At 42.8% G+C, this 17,726-nt stretch overlaps 1 protein-coding gene across 1 annotated transcript in view; it reads right to left on the bottom strand.

Moving 5' to 3' along the window:
- The window catches only part of LOC135221254 (uncharacterized), a 395,658-nt gene that overhangs the window by 258,713 nt on the left and 119,219 nt on the right, over positions 1 to 17,726 (bottom strand). The window contains exons 6-8 of the mRNA XM_064259070.1: positions 4,862 to 4,941; positions 4,598 to 4,757; positions 4,157 to 4,286 (exon numbers count right to left, since the gene is read on the bottom strand). Coding sequence (XP_064115140.1) covers positions 4,157 to 4,286; positions 4,598 to 4,757; positions 4,862 to 4,941 — 370 coding nt within the window. The remainder of the gene's footprint in view (positions 1 to 4,156; positions 4,287 to 4,597; positions 4,758 to 4,861; positions 4,942 to 17,726) is intronic.

Genomic DNA, 17,726 nt, shown 5'->3' with positions numbered 1-17,726 from the left:
CCTGATTGAATAAGTTGGTGTATTTTTATTTGGATTTCTTGTACAAGGTGATTTGTAGACCTGTACTTGTTTACAGCATCAATAGCACTTTGTGAGTCACTGAAAATTATGGTAGAAATTGATCTCTTCTCAGATATTATGTCTTGTGCTATTCGTATGGCTGCGAGTTCAGCTGTGCATACTGATGAAATTGGGGGAAGACTTATCTTAACTAACTTATCTTTTGAGAATGATGAAGCTCCTACTCCGGTATTATTTTTTGATCCATCTGTATAGATCGTAAGTTGATTTCCCTTTCTTCTGATGTGCTCCAATGCATGTTGGCGGTATGTTTCTGTGTTTGCTTCACATCATAGCTCAGGCTATGAAGCTCCCCCACTTTTCGAAGAAGCCAAGGCCAAGAGGAAAACCGTTTTGAGTGTCAAGTCCTGTCTGATGAACGACATAAAGGCTCATAAGGAGCTTTAGTGAAACTTCTCAGGACCAAGGAAACATCCCACGTTGGAGGCTTAACCCTTTAAACAGCAAGGAGAGTTTCCAGGATGAGATGTTAACACCCCTAAGACATTACACTATACTCAGGGCTGCCCTGTAGCCTCTAATAGGGGAAACGGACAAGCCTTTCTCATCCCTGAGGAAGACTAAAAAGTCTGCTATGCGCTAAATATGTGCAGCTGACAAAGAAGATGCCGCCACCGGGGAATCTCCCTTGGCACATCCGACAACAACAACAGCAGATCCGGAAACCATTCCGCTTGCAGCCACAGAGGAGCTACTAGTGTCATCCTGAGATTTTGGGAACTCGTCATCCTGTGCAGTACTTGGCAGATCAAACAAAACGGAAGGAAGGCATACACCTCCAGGTTGTCCCAGGGACGTTGAAACACGTCCTCCGCTAACGCCAGAGAATCCGGAACCACTGAACAGAATACCTCTAGTTTCTTGTTGGACCGGGTCGCAAAGAGGTCCAGCATAAGTCTCCCCAAAATCTGGAAAAGCCTGTCTGCCACGACCTCATGAAGGGACCAGTCTGTGCCTAGGACCTGATCCCGATGACTGAGCTTGTCTGCGAACATTCCTTTTGCCTAGGATACACCTGGCTGAGGGATCCACTGAATTTTTCACCGCTCACTGGTGAATCTCAACTGTCAAAGCGTGAACTGTCAAAGCGTGAAGTTGACACGAAACCAGTCCCCCCTGCTTGTTCACATAAGTGACCACCTTGGTGTTGTCCAACATGAGAACTACAGAATGTCCCTCTATCTTCTCACAAAATTCCTTCAGACCCAGAAAGGCTGCCTTCAACCCCAACATGTTGATATATTGCTGCTTGTCCTCCAAACTCCAAACGCCCAAAGTAATACGGCCGTCTAAATGAGCACCCCAACCTGCGAGAGAGGCATTTGAAAACAGAAGGAAGTCCGGCGGCAGAGAACGCAGAGGAACATCTAAAAGATTCTGATCATCCAACCACCAACGAAGATCTTCTCTCACTTCTAGGGACAGAGGAACCCTTATCAGGGGTGAGTCCCCCACTGGAGGCCAGAAGTCCCTTAGTTTTCATTGCAGAGACCAAAGATGAAGTCACCCATGAGGGACCAGCTTCTCAAGTGAAGGTAAAATTCCCAGAAGAACCTGCCACTGATGAGCTGACTGATCTGGCCACGACAGGAAGTCGCGTGCCACTACTCGCAACTTCTCCAACTTCTGATCTGATGGGAAAAACCTCAACGCTGCTGTATCGATGACCGTGCCTAGATAAAGAATTCTTTGACTGGGTACGAGATTCGATTCCTCTAGGTTCACCAAAATGCTGAGTTCCAGACAAAACCGAAGCAGGCGATCTCTGTCCTGCAGCAGCTTCTCTCTGGAACTTGCTAAGACCAACCAATCATTGAGGTACCTCAGCAGACAGATCCCTTGAGCATGAGCCCAAGTTGAGATGAGAGAGAAGACCCTTGTGAACACCTGAGGGACGTGGTCAATCCGAGGCACAGGACTTTGAACTGGAACACATTGTCTTCGAGAGAGACCAGAGGTCCCTTAGTTTCCATTGCAGAGACCAAAGATGAAGTCGCCCATAAGGGACCAGCTTCTCCTGAAAAGATAAAATTTCCAGAAGAACCTGCCACTGAAGAGCTGATTGAGAATTCTTCGACTGGGTGCGAGATTTGATTTCTCTAGGTTCACCAAAATGCAGAGTTCCAGGCAAAACCGAAGCAGGCGATCTCTGTCCTGCAGCAGCTTCTCTTTGGAACTTTGCTAAGATCAAGTAGTCATCGAGGTACCGCAGCAAACGGATCCCTTGAGCATGAGCCCAAATCAAGATGAGAGAGAAGACCCTTGTGAACACCTGAGGGGACATGGTCAATCCAAAGCACAGGACTTTGAACAGGAACACCTTATCTTCAAGAGAGCAGCAAAGGAACTTCCTGGATGATGGATGAATAGGGATTTGGAAGTATTCGTCCCTTAGATCTATCAACAGCATGAAGTCGTTTTCCCTCACTGCTGCCAACAACAATCGTGGGGTCTCCATCTTGAACCTCAACTTCCTGACAAAATGTTTCAAAGTGGATAGGTCGATCACAGGCCTCCAACCCCCTGACACCTTCAGCACCAAGATGTGAATATAAAACCCCGGAGACAGACGCACCACTTCCACTATTGCACCCTTGTCCAGCATTTTCTGCACTTCCTCCTGGAGAGCCAAAGAACTTCGGAGAATCAGGGGAATACACTTACCTGAGCAGAGGTCTGTCCGAGAGTGGGGGTGGGAGAAGTCAAATGGTAGTAGATACCCCACCCAAAGGACATCTACTAACCACTTCTCCACCCCATAGCTTTGCCACTTGGCCCACTGGCCCACCAGGCAACACCCCCAACCTGTGGCAAAGGAGAGGGAGAGGCACCCAACCTATTGACGACCCCCCTTATTTCTACCCCTGGAGCCCCTCCTTAACCTGCAAGAGTGGGGCCGAAAGGGACGTTGGTCATCCAACTTAGGCTGAGATGATGAATGAGAGGGCCCAGCCAAAGCCGAACTTCTAGACAGCTTACTACGTGACGATCTCTGCATTTGTTGCTGAACAGGAGGAGAAGGAGGAGGAGGGGGATGTCTCCGAGAACGAGACTCCAACTTGGAGACAGCCTGATGCACCAACCTGTCATTCGTGTCAGCTCACCGCCGGTCTATCACATCCTCCAGCTCAGTCCAAGGAAACAGGAACTGAGAATCCAACATATCCCCATTCCTGAGCGCCAAAAGGACTCGGAGTCAACCAATCTCGCCATCCTGGACAACGCTGCTTCTCTTCTGATCAGAAGAAGATTAACCCACAAATAGATACTAAGATGAGCAAGATAAGAAGTACCTTGGACCCCAAACTGTAACAAACTGGCAAGAGAAGATGCACTCACCAACCACCCTGACCGGAGCTAGCAGCAGGTCTCACTAGTGGAGCAATAAGATGATACCCAGGCAGCGCACTACAAAATGGCTGACCACGAGCACCATCATAGAGAAGTCCAGGGGAGGAGGTAGAGCTGGGGAGGCCGGGGGGGGCTTCCATGTAATTCCGTAGACCATGCGACGCCCATAGCGCCACCATTTTGAACACCTCCGATTCTGAAAGAGAAGAAACTGATGAAATAGCCTCCTCCCTTCTGGGATCCAAATTATATCAAATCAGCCTGAGGGCCTCCCGATACTTCCAACAATGAATCGATGGAAGAAAAGGAAGGAGACACAGGCACACAAACTCTAGCATCATGGAGTGTGACTGAGGAAGAAGATGAAGCATCTGGGCGAGGCGATGAAAACCCTTCCCACAAAGGAAGAGTCAAAACTCTACAATGCTCCCTCTTACTAAAAATAACTTCCACTGCGATTTAGGCCACACATGACATACCAGGCAGGGATTCATTATAGTACAAAAATTAGCACAATACCTACTGCATGTGGAATGGCTCCCGTAGCCGAAGAAGCCAGAAAACGAGTACACAGGAAACTGTGAGTCCCCGGGCACATACGTTGGCAAGGCCAAGAAGACACAAAGGAAGCCATAATATCACAAACACACATGCAGACAAGCAAATGAGCGATTACAGGTAAAACAACCGGGTTGGACGGAGAGTAAGCAACCACATCGCTTACCCAGGCGGTTAAGAAAAAGACTAAACGTGATAGCATGGGTGCGTGGTCTTTGACCATTTTCCACCCAATATATGCATGCATTGCCAGATCTCACAGATTTCTTGCTTTGCAAGAAAAGAGGTTCTTGTAACTGGAATCCATGACATACAGAGCACATATGCAATGAAACTATTCAGTCAGCAACCAGGTTTCATATTTTCATCCATTGAGTGGCATCTAAGATTCATATAAACTCATTAACTGGGGTAATATAAATGATGGGTTTGTTGTGAAATACTAACTGCATTTTCATGTAAAATGTAATGATTAATGATGAGTGAAACTATTATGGAATCAGGAATGACTTAACAAAATACGATGTTTCTGTAAGGATACAAATACAGTGATATGTATGTGAAAATGGTTATAACAAGTGAAGAATTACACATAATATGTACTTACCATGCATTCACTGTCAACTGAAATAGGCCGACACAAATCTCTGTTGAAGATCTTACGACCTACCATCAACTCCAAGGCTGATGCCTTACAACCTCCACAGTCAATGGTGCTTTTACCAAATACTGCAATTACCACAACTCTCTGCTTCCCAGTAAAATCTCTGTAATGGGTAATAGTAATAGTAGGTCATTAAGAAATTGTGAAGCCCATAACTCACAACAAAAATAAAACATCAAATAATTTATATATTCTATATTTACAAACCCAGAGGGAAGAGTGGGAGGCATTTCATTACAGGTTTTTTCAACTGTGGACTTTGGGTTCAACAATCCAGTTCTAAGAACCTGGCAATAGGGAAGTGAGTTTTTGAGCTGTCTGATACAAGAACTTGAAAAAGTAGCATTCTTACTGCAGTTATACCACCAAAATAACCCAAGTACTGTACACCATGGAAGGACAGGGCTCGGAGAAGTGTGTGTCATCAGTTACCTGATCATGAAGTAGCTACAGGATTGGAATACCTAGCAGATAACTTTCACAAACTCTACTTTGGATATTAGAAGAAGCTACTGGTCATCACAGAAGTGTAGTGGTCAACCTTTATGTGTTGAGCATGGAGTATTAGATGCCTTATTCTTATAAGTATCTATATTGGACTTGAAAACCTAAGTAAAGGAAGACACATACGCCATGAAGTGAAACATGGCCCTTTCCACAGGATATTCAAGTATTCTTGTGTGTCACAAAATCAGAATCTGAAAACACTTGTCCTTCAAATCTAGGGATTTTATGATCCTCTGCCTCACCCATAGACCTCCTGGCTGTACAACATACCATAGGGTTCTGTTACATGAGTAATCATGAGTGAAAATGATTACATGCTTATGAGCTTAGAATATGTATTGGTAAGTTGAATGCACCTCATGGGAAATTATCACCAAACATGTCAAGCCTTCTAACTGCAATGATACTATAAAGCTTATAATTTTTTACAAGAATAAATAAGCCTAGCCTCTTGATGAAGAACAACCCAGCCCTGCCTGTGCATGATACCCTCAGAAAAAGTATCATGGTCTACCATCTGTGATGTCATATGTGAGGATCTCCTGGCATTATATGGCGGATGATGTCAAGAAGTACCAATCAGCAGGCCATAGTAACAAGCAAGACAACATCAAAATTATCCATCAAGATGTGATACGTACATAATATTAGGTGTCATTGACAGCATGATATGTACATAATATAGTGTCATTGACAGCATGATATGTACATAATATTAGTTTCATTGACAGCATACAGGACAGGAACTGCCTCCACATCCTGGAAGGGCTCTAAATTTTCAAACAAAAGCCCTTCCTCAATGCTATACAGAAGCCTGTGAATATCAAAGAACCCTCTACAACAACAACACTATCTCACAATGTTGACACCACTGACAGACCCCAGTGAGGTGTCCAAAAAACCAGGGCTGCAGATTATTCCTTAGCCTGTTTTAATTGAAAGAGACAACAACCAATAAACATAGAGTACCAGAGAGCAATTACCATAGCTTTAAAACTATACTTTCAAGCCTTCCACCTCTGTATAAATGCAACCAAAAATTTCTTTAAAATCCATCACATCTCCAATTATTGTTGTAACCATAATGTGTTGAACTACAACGGATTTTTACCAGATATATTTTACAAATGCTCATTCATATTAGTAAAAAAAAACATTAATGAGTGTCTATACCCTCCCTGTTATGATATGAATTTAAAACAATTATTAGGTGACCTTTCCTCCACTCAGAAAGTATTTACTAGAAAAATAGAAAACTTTATCATAAATTAACTTTTGCTAATTTTAGGGACATGCCTATGCCATAAGGCCCCATTATAAAGTAAATGCTCAGAGGGATTTGCTTTATATTTTTATCATTTATTCTACAACTAATAATGAAAAATCTCTCCTTTTTTGCAGTTGAAAAAAATCATGAAGTCACTTTTGAAAACTAATACTAATACATTACTTTGTCCCTAGGACAAAATAAAGATATATAGTTATACAACACTATGTACGTTTCATTAAATTTGGTTGTCTCCTTGGAAAAAAAAAGCAAAAGAAAAAAATGACTATTGCTTATTGTGCAACAACTTTGAAATAATGACAGTTCAAAAGCTGATTTTTGCAATAAAATTATTTTGTCATATAAGAAATATGTCCTGAAATTTACAATATGATCAAATGACTGTTGCTACCTAATGATTAAACACAAGTCTTGTTTCAGTCTTCTTGGAGATTTAAGCATTTAGTTTTAAAAGAAAAAAAATAAGTTTTCAACAAACAGCAAAAGAAAAATTTTGAATTTTCAGTCTTGAAATGATCAGGAAATTCTGAGCAAAAAAATTTTGAATGTTCAGTTTTGAAATGATCAGGAAATTTTGAACGTTATCCGTATATGAGGCGTCCAGTGCTAAAACCTACACTCGCCACAAATTTGAGAAATGCACTTTATTGTACATCTGGAATCCCCTTTTGTTCCTCTTTCGAATGGTGTAAGTGAGTGTATATTTTGATGATGAGAATATGGTTCAATTTTGCATTATATGATCTGCACTTTAGTAAATTTCAGCATTAATTTTGTTCATCAATTGTACAATCAATCATACAATCAATCAGTCAATCAAATTGTGCACAGTCTAATTTTTTGTTCATATATAAAATCATATTTTTGGGGTCCTAAACATTCCAAAAATTCAAACCTAAAGAAAATATCTTGAAAAATAAAATAGTTATGGTCTTTTTAAATTTACACATTTAAAGGCCTTTTTCTCCATATTTTAAAATGTGGCGAGTGTGGGTTTTAGCGCTGGACGCCTCATATCATTATAACCTGTTTTCTCTGACATGTTCCATGGAGAAAATGGGAAATTTAATTGGAAACCATTATTTTTCTATAAATTTTTTTCACATATGAGGTCTCTAGAGGGAAAACGTCCATTAGCCACAACTTTTTTATACCAAATTGAAGCTTAAAGTATCCTCTTTATGTATTAGGGTGTTGCCTTGCAATTGCTTGACTAACAAGGCACCCCGTTGGATATTTTCTGACCTGCGATAATATTCGCAAATATCGGTTTGTATTTTAGGGCTGTTGCCTTGTATAATAAGGCGCCCTATGAGGTAATGTTAGACTTGCGATAATCTTACGCTAAGTCGGTTGGTATTGCACTTCCATATTCATTGGAGTGTCTTGGGGTTTGTAGATCACTTACGAAGTCGGTATTATCTTCTTTGGTTATGACGACGATGTGTTAAACTCATGATGATTCGGTGATAAGGTGAGGTTCTAGTCGAAAACACGAAGTATAAAAATACTTATATTCTCTGATATTACATAGTGAAGATCAAGTAGGATTGTACAGGTCTTCTAATGACGATAGCTTGATCGCTTCTGCCAATGATGATGGCTAATTCTATTCTGTTCTCTTCTACATGATAAAGCTTAGGTAAAGAGGTACAGGTCTTCTAATGACGATAGCTAACTCTATTCTGTCTACTACCATCTCGGTGACCAGTCATAAAGGAAGCAGACAGTAGCTCGAACATACGAACATACAATCAGATGACATAGTTGCATACGAACATACAATCAGATGACATAGTTACATACGAACATACAATCAGATGACATAGTTACTAATCACGTAGGCCGCTTGAGCTATAGGTCACGGTGTTTGTCTCAAGCAGGAAGCTTGGACTAAAGTTTATAAACAATTGAATAACTACAGGTGACGGCATGTTATCTTAGCCTACTTTGTTGTATACATCATCTTTACCGTCTCTGGTCTGATCACATTCCTGCAAGCAATCTGGTTGACCTCTTAGTTTTAGTCTTTTATATATATGGACTAACATTCCATATTTTTATTATGTAAACACTTACATGTATACATCACATCTTAGACAAGTATCATGTCTGTAATGATATTTCTTCTAAGTCTCCATCTATCGTTGTTTCTTGTAGGTAGGTTTGGAGTCGGTAAAACACACAGTGAAATGACAAGTTATATTTAACAAGTTTACATCACAATGATAACGACAGGAAGATTTGAATAGGTCTTCCAGCGGAGAGGTGTGATAGAAGTCTGATATACAATTCTGTTGCGAGAACATTAGTCGAGTGACATATTTCGCAATGTTACACAAACACACGAGTATACGGATCTAGGTCTGTGACGTAGGCACAGAGTATCATGGGAATGTCAACATGTATTTTGCCAATGGGGCATCGGTTGGCGTTACCTTTTTAAACTGATGATCTAAGTGTATTCAAATGAAGATGTGATACAAAGCAACGTCAAGGCAATGTCAGCTATTCACTAACTGATATTTAGAAATACTGCAAGATCCTACTGGAGTACAGGTGTCATCACATTAACACAACATGTTGCTACACATAGAATGATGCAATACATTCTAATTAATATGTAATTATTACATATGACTGTCATAAAAAAGTAATAACTGCATAAGTTTATTAATAACTTGTGAATATTTACAATAAACTAATTTTATGCTGTTTACCAGTTTTTTATTTTTATTAAAAATTTGTCATAAAACTCAATCTATATAGTGGAACCTCGGCATACGAAAGTCCCAACTTACAAAAAATTCAAGTTATGAAAGCAAAACAAAACAAATTTTTTTTGATTTTTTTGCCTACATACGAAAATAATTCAGGTTACAAAAGGGTGTTACTGTAAAGTCCCGAGATTTGCCCAGACCGCCGAGAACCATTTTAAAACTTGCACGCCGCCAACTGAGTAGACTCGCCACCATCCTCCCGCTCTCCCATTGGTTCCTGATGCTAGTCACCGCCATAAGATCCTGCTCTCCTATTGGTCAGCATCTCTCCCATCGTGCTCTATGTAAAGGCGTTCTTTGGCCACTCGGTAGCAGCATCGTTATCGTAAACACACCGAATTCGTTCGTTCATGTACGATTTCCTTTGTTAACGTAAATTTGTGTTAGTGATTTCGCTTTGTACTTTATCGTGTTGTGTGAGAACTTTAGTACATAACTTAATTACGTATGTATAGTCATAGGTCCCAAGAAAGTTGCTGAAGTTCACGGAAAGAAGAGGATGCTTTCTATGGAAACAAAGATGGAGATTATCAAGAAGTATGAGGCTGGCATGCAGTTGAGTGTGATTGCTAAGGATTACAGCCAAAATCCGTCGACGATAGGCACCATCCTTAAGCAGAAGGAAGCCATCAAAGCAGCTACACCTTCCAAGGGCGTGACTATTTTGTCCAACAAGAGGAGCCACGTGCACGATGAGATTGAGAGGCTGCTTCTTGTATGAATAAAAGAAAAAGAAATCGCTGGCGATACGATAACCGAAATGGCAACCTGCCACAAGGCCAGTGCTATTTTCGGCGATTTGATTGCCCAGGCCGATGACGACGGAGGAGAAGGGACATCGACACCAACCCCAGACTTCAAGGCTTCTCGTGGGTGGTTTGAAATATTCCGGAAATGGACTGGCATCCATTCGGTGGTGCGGCATGGGGAGGCTGCTAGCTCAGACACGAAAGCGGCCGAAGCCATTATTAAGACGTTCGACGAGATGACGATCAACGAAGGCTACAGTTCTCAGCAAGTCTTCAACTGTGATGAGTACTGGCCTTTTTTGGAAAAAAAAAAATGCCTCTCGGTCGGGATATTACTTCACGGAGGAAGAGAAGAAGCTACCTGGACATAAGCCAATGAAAGGCAGGCTTACGCTCACACTTTGTTCAAATGCCAGTGGGGATTACAAGGTGAAGCCCTTACTTGTCTATCATTCGGAGACTCCTCGAGCCTTCAAGGCCCACAAAGTGCTAAAGGAGAAGCTTCCAGTGATGTGGAGGGCTAATGCGAAAGCCTGGGTAACGAGACTTTTGTTCACGGAGTGGGTAAATCTGTGTTTCGGCCCGACAGCGAAGAAATTCTTGGAAGAGAAGCACCTCCCTATGAAATGTCTGCTGGTGTTGGACAATGCCCCTGCTCACCCTCCTGGCCTCGAGGAAGATATCCTAGCGGAGTATTCGTTTATCAAGGTTCTTTATCTTCCGCCTAACACCACCCCTCTCCTCCAGCCCATGGACCAGCAAGTGATATCGAACTTCAAGAAGCTGTATACGAAACATCTTTTCAAGAGATGTTTCGACATCACCAATACCACAAACCTCACCTTGCATGAATTTTGGAAGGAGCATTTCGATATCGTGATATGCATCCGACTCATCGATCAAGCTTGGCAGGAGGTTTCGAGGCGAACCTTGAATTCTTTGTGTAGGAAACTCTGGCCTGATGCAGATTCAGAAACAGTTGACGATCCTGAAACGGTTTCGCAACCAGATCTTGTCTAGATCATTGGACTCGGCAAGTCCATGGGGCTGGTTGTCAACGAGGACGACATCAATGACCTTCTTGAGGAGCACCAAAAAGAGCTTACGACGGATGACCTGAAGGAGTTGGAGGCCATGCAACATAACGTCGTTCAAGAAGAGTTCTCTAGCAGTGGCGAGGAGGAGGAGGACAACCCTGAGACAACAGCAGAAATTAAGGATGCTCTAGCTGCTTTTCATGAGGTGCAATCATTTGTAGAAAAGAGACACACCGAAAAGGCTTACACAGGTCGTATGCTTGCGCAGTTTGAAAGACGTTTGCCTGAGTTGTTTCAGGAGCATTGTGAAAAGCAGGCAGAGGCAATCTTCCTTGGATAGTTATTTTTTAAAGAGGCCTTTAGTAGGAGTAAGCAACTGGAAGATCCAAGTGATACTACGAAAAAACAGTTGAAAGTGGTGAAGAAATTGAAATTTTGTAAAAATGTAAAGCATAAAAAAGTAAAAAAAAAGTAAAAATAAAAAAAAGAAAAAAAAAAAAAAAAAAAGAAATTTAATTTTAAGTTTTTTGTAAAGTTTAAGTGCTAACGTTTGTTGCCATTTGTGAATGTGTTTCGTAAAGGTAAGTGTTCAAGTTTTCTGCTATTTGTCCTCCACCTCTGTCGCTACTTTCGGAGATTGCCTCACTCAAAAGGTAAGGTTCCACATTTTACTACATACATACGTATGTACGTACAGTATTTCTTGTACCATGTACACTTATACACTTTATTTGCAGGTATGTAGTACATATTAGTAGTTTATGTAGTTTAAGTTAGGTATTGAATGGTCCAAATTGTTGTATTTCATTGTTTATTGGTCAATTTAGCTCTATTATAAAATTTACTGGAGTCATTGTGCTGATGAATCAGCGTAATAACCTCTGCAAACGACCTCTGGATCTCAGGAGTGACCGCGTCTTGTGGAGTAGGACCGTCAAGTCCCTCCAACAAGAGCCCCTCCCGAGACCCTCCTTCCGAATAAGGAGGAACTGAACAGACCCCTTCTTGGTCTCCTCCTGCCACTTGCCGCGTACGGACCTTGGGTCGGTCCCCCTAAGACCGTGCCAGGCTCGTAGGGTGTCGTGGTGGGACTGTGAGGAGTGCGATCCTCTCGGTCACTCCTGATCGCCTCGCTCTTCCCGGTATAGCCCAAGAAAGTTGAAGGGATCATAGAGGAAGACCTGACGCTCTCCTCTCGCTCACCAGCAGAACTGATGTGCTTGAGGGGCTGCAGGCAATCGCCAACCCACAGTGGCGATCAAGCTGCAAGCCTGGTCGCACGGCTCTCCGAGGGAGAGCGGCTGGACCGAGAACAACCGCTCCGGTCCCAACGTCAGGAGAGCTGCTGCTGGTCCCCCTACCTGCCCGGTCCCTGTGGGAGCGGCGGTCAGGTGACCTGCAGAGTCCGCTGTCGCGGTGGGAGAGGGGCCTGTCCTAACGGCGCCTTGAGCCGCTGGAACCTGCCGAAGCTGGTTCCGGCGACCGAGGGGACCTCTTCCTTGTCTCAACCTGCGGTCGGTCTGGGACCGTCGCGTCAACCCTGGGAGCCCGCATATTGCTACGAGAGCAATCGCTGGCCTGGCGGGAGTCACCTGAGCAACTCTCACCTGCCTTTCGCTCCATGCCTCGGTCCTGGCACCGAGCGAACTTGGAGGCCTGGACTTTGGCTGCACGGTCACCCGCGAGCAACCGCACACTCGGTACCTCTCGCGAACGAGAGGCCGAGACGGAATCTGATGCAGCGGCAGAGCCCCTAGCACTAGGTGAGGAGGTACCGGTGTTAGCCGATACCCCTCTGGTCCCCGACTTCTTCCTTGCGGAAGGAGAGACGGGAGGACCAGCGGAAGACCCCCCCGTCCCACCGGAGTGAGACGGGCCCTCAGAAGTTCCCAAAGGAAGACTTCTTAGGGGGGAAGGAGACGCCTTCTTCTCCTCGGGCCGTGAAGCCTTGGAAGCCGAAGAGGAAGAGGCGGCAGCAGACAACGACGAAGACAACGACGACGACATCTTCCTCCTCTTCCTCTTCTTCTTCGTCAGCTTCCTCAGGACAGTTGTCAGATCCTCCATCCACGACAGAGCCGGGGCTATTGCCGAAGCAACACGGCCCGGCTGCACCTGTCCGGAAGGACCTGCGACTGGGGCAGCAACACCACGGGCTGGAACGAAGTCGGCAGGGGCTGAGCCAGGTAGAACAGGTACGGCAGGAGGCGGCAGCAGCCAGCGACCTCCTGGGTACTGGTGGCAGGTCAGGGGAGAGCTCTTGGGGCACCGGAAGTCGGGGGCTGAGGCGAGAGCGGCGGTGTTACGACCCTCCTCGGAACGCTGGAAAACAGCAGCTGCACTGCAGCTGAAGGGGTCACCATAGTGATATGCTGAGTATACACCAGGTGAGGAGGGGCAGCATACCCTGGGGTCGATACGGTGGTGGTGGTGGTGGTCACCGGGCCATGAGTCACCAGAGTAGAGCCACTCGCCAGGTGATCCAACAGCCCCCGAATACTCGGTGTCCCCTGGAGACCCAGCGAGTGCCACACCTGGCCGAGGTCATCACCCGCGGCAATCGTACCTGAGGAAGCAAAAGTTGGGTTAGTAGCAGGGTTCCCCCTCGCCCAGGGGGTGGGGGGACAAGTCCCACCGCGAGCGAACAGAAGACCCCGAGTACAATTGGATGTCGGGGTACCTAGCCCCCTCCTCCACGCTTGATGGATTGGGCGAAGGGAAGGAGGGAGAAACACCCCCCTAAGGGGAAGGAGCCATACGCGGGAGCTGAGATGGAGGAAGGACAGAAGACGACGTGTCCGTGACCAGGGGAGTAGCCGGAGAACTTTCCGATGACTCCCTGGCAGGCTTACATCGCTTCCTCCTCTCCTCAAAGCGCGCCCACTGCTCCTCTGACCACAAAAAACAAATATCACAGGGCTTGGCGCGAGAGCATTCGTGCCCCCGACACCGAGCACACAATTCATGAGGATCTACCTCGGGAAAAGAGCGGAAGGCCCCACACCTACGGCCCTCCACACCAGGGCAAGTCCTGCGGCTGATGGGGGGGCACGGGGACCTCTCCAGCTCACGAGAATCCATAATAGTTAAATTGCAACAATACAAGCACACGTACTTACAGTATTGAGAACAATTCACACAAAAGCAAACCAAGGTTTGGAGAAAACAAAGCACACGACGAAAGGCAGGCAGATAGAAGTGGAGAACACGTCTGTCACCCAGCAAGGCCGAAAGCAAAGTGAATCTTCACCTCCCGGTCGCGCGGTGCGCTGACTGTCGGACAAGCAGTTAACTACCGAACTCCCTTGTTCGAAGCTTATGACCGGTTCCAGCTGCCGCAAATTACATTCCTATTGTTAAAGGACCGATGGTTTGTATTCGTATCGGAACAAATCAACATTGTTTTTAACATTCGTGTTAGAAATGTTTCCTACCAAAGGAGTAAGAATTTTTACAAGCCATTTAGATAAATTATACGAAACTGAGCCCCAATCATGAACTAAGATTGGTCGATGGGAGGGTTATTGATTTATGTGTCTTGACTAAACCATACATATAAGGTAGGGAGGCACATTGCGGTGTAAACTGTTTAATTAAATGGTCCAAGCCCTTCAAAATGGATTTAATTTGTTTATTAAAATGGGAGTTCACTGTCTGTGTAGGGTCAGACCTCGTTTTGTATAAGATTCAGTATCATTTAGCAATGTCATTATTTACTTACATAGTCACTTTTATTCATTATTACCACTGCATTAGATTTATCTACTTTTTGTCACTTTCACTGTTTCGTCTTCTTTAATTTCTTAAAAGCCTGGAGAAATCTTACGGATACATTAGGGGGTAGAAGGTTACTCATAGCACCATACACAATACCTTTACAAATATTGATATCATCAGGGCATAGGTTTTGATTAAAGTTTTCCAAATAACAAAAGGATTTTGAAATGTCGACACAGTCCAGGTTACCATTAAATACACCAAAGCTTAACCCATATCCCAAAGCCGCTGTCGTAGCATATCCACTGATCTGTCTGATAAATTAATCATGAAGTCCATGTTGGCATGCTTAGTCAGTCGCTTTCAGCAATAAAATTCTTCAGCTTGACTTGTAGCTTCCTTTCAAGACGGTTGCAGCACTTTCTCAATTTTCCGTAGCAATAATGCAGCATCCGATTCTTCCAATCGACAGGAACCGTTTGATTAAAGCCATACCGTCTGCTTCTAAGTGTACAAAACGCATCATCTACTTTCTCTTTTGTGATGTCAATGTGTTTCTGAAGTATGATGCGTTGAAACTCGTCGAAAGGTCGCTCTGCTAGACGAAGAATTCTCACTGGTAAAATCGACTTGGGCATCACTTGCTCGTTCATACACTTCCGTAGAAAGTTAAGTTGGAGTTTCAGTTTGTGAGCGATGATAAGAGCATTACAGAAGGATGTCACGAATAGAACAAGGCTCGGAAAATTCACAGAAAAGGCATAGAAGTTGCGTGTGGTGGTTTCCATTATGCTTAAAAAATCACAGTAGATGCATGCGACTTCATTAAATAAGCAAATACCCACAGGAAAATGATAGTCAGAAATCCAAGCGCTTCTTCTTTACTAAGACATTGGCCAAGGAGCTAATGAAATAGAATTGGAGAGAAAGGTCTCAGGTACACAAGAATCAAGAATACCTGATGGTTAATTGTCAAAAAGGGGTAAAAATTAAAAGAGATAATCCAGGATTATAGGATATCACATGGTCACAAACCTAAAACAGATTTAACCCTAACTGAAATTACAAAGTATCTTTACAGTCCAAAACATGTAAAACTGAATATATTAATTTTTGTTTGCTTATATTTATCTACAACTTTTTTCATTATGAAAGCATCAAGTTTAAAAGTCTTAAATTTAGAACATTTCTATTATTGACTTGATGAACAAGATTCAATGATATTCCTTTTAACCGTGTCATTACATGGGATTAAGGTCCCTTGCTTGACTCCAGTTTATAGGATGACCTAAATCTCTCATATGTACGAATAATGCATTCGATATTTGCCCAGTTCTCACAGAATATTGGTGTTGTTTTTAGTCGTTGTGAAAGAGATTTTACCGGTCTGTCCGTAATAGGACTTAATCACACCAATCATGAATGAGGCAATAACTGGATACCCTCTTTATAACAAAAACCATGTATGTTACATGCCCGAAAATAGGGTAATATTTTAACACTTGGACAGTCTTCATAACGGACTGTCCCCACTGTAGAAGTACAAGTAAAGTCCTTTTGGAACCTGTCTCAAAAATAAGTATGCATATGAATTGTAGTGTGATAACAGAGAAACACACACATGATATTATGATAGTGATAGTAGTTTCCCCCAAATTATACCATTTCTTTGTTTTTCCTCTACAGCAATACAACCAGAGTGACAGTCATATGCTCTTTAGCCTACTCCCATTTATATAATTTAAGAAAATACAATAACTATAATTAAATGAAAACAGAATTCACAAAAACCAATATAATCATAGTACAGGCGGTCCCCGGGTTACGACGGGTCCGGCTTACGACGTTCCGAGGTTACGACGCTTTTTCTTAAATATTCATTGAAAAATCCAGCCCTGGGTTTACGACGCTTGTTCCGAGGTTACGACGCTGACGCTTCCGACGCTCCGAGTTTACGGCGCTTTTAAAAAACACATACTATGATAAGATAAGATAAGAATCCTTTATAGTTTAGCACAGTTTCTCTCTCTCTCTCTCTCTCTCTCTCTCTCTCTCTGTATTTTCCAATGAAAACAAAATAATCACTATAATTTTCTCTCTCTCTCTCTCTCTCTCTATACTACAAAGATGTATGTTTTTTAGTATGATAAATAAATGATTTACTATTTTCAAATATTAATATTAATTTATACAGCAATAATATCAATTCATTAAAGAAAATACCATAGTGAATTAGTAAGATTTTAGCTTATATTTAAAAAATTATGGAAGATGAAGGAAATCCCAGTCTTCTTCAAGTAACTTCCAGTAACCTTTTCTCAGATTCAGGTACTAAAACTGTCAGATATATCAAGTTCTGTGACATCCAGGAGGGGGAAAAATCTGGGGGAAGAGCTGCAGTGTTGCAATCACGTGGTCCTGACATTCCCCCCCCCCCCCCTCTCTCTCTCTCTCTCTCTCTCTCTCTCTCTCTTCTCTCTCTCTCATTTACTGAGACTCGAGATTTTTTATGTACTTGTACTATTTGTTTTAATACTTTCAAATAATAATAATAATAATAATAACTGTAATTACAAAATTCATATGTGATAGTATTTTAAAGAAATACAATACGTACTAATCTATCCATGTCACTTTTAATTAAGGTTAACTCTCTCTCTCTCTTTTGCACACAGATAATAATGGGTCATAGTGGTAACTCCCTCCCTCTCTTTCGCTGGAAACGTTATAAGTATTTTTTTGAGAGAACAGAGAGAGATAAACACTCTCTCTCTCTCTCTCTTCTCTCTCTCTCTCTCTCTCTCTCTCTCCTCTCTCTCTCTCTCTCTCTCTTTTACCGAGATGAAAGAATTTGTATGGTACTAGTATGTAAAATGTTTATTGATAATTTCAGTTATTTAATAACTAATAATAATAATAATAAAACTTTAATTACAAAATTCTAATGGTCGTATTTTAAAGAGATGAAAATGACATTCCATTTCACTTGTAAGG

Source organism: Macrobrachium nipponense, chromosome 2 (genome assembly GCF_015104395.2).
Source record: "Macrobrachium nipponense isolate FS-2020 chromosome 2, ASM1510439v2, whole genome shotgun sequence".
NCBI classification, from domain to species: domain Eukaryota; kingdom Metazoa; phylum Arthropoda; class Malacostraca; order Decapoda; family Palaemonidae; genus Macrobrachium; species Macrobrachium nipponense.
The sequence above is the reverse complement of the archived record's forward strand: the minus strand, read 5'-3'. Positions and strand labels throughout refer to the sequence as shown.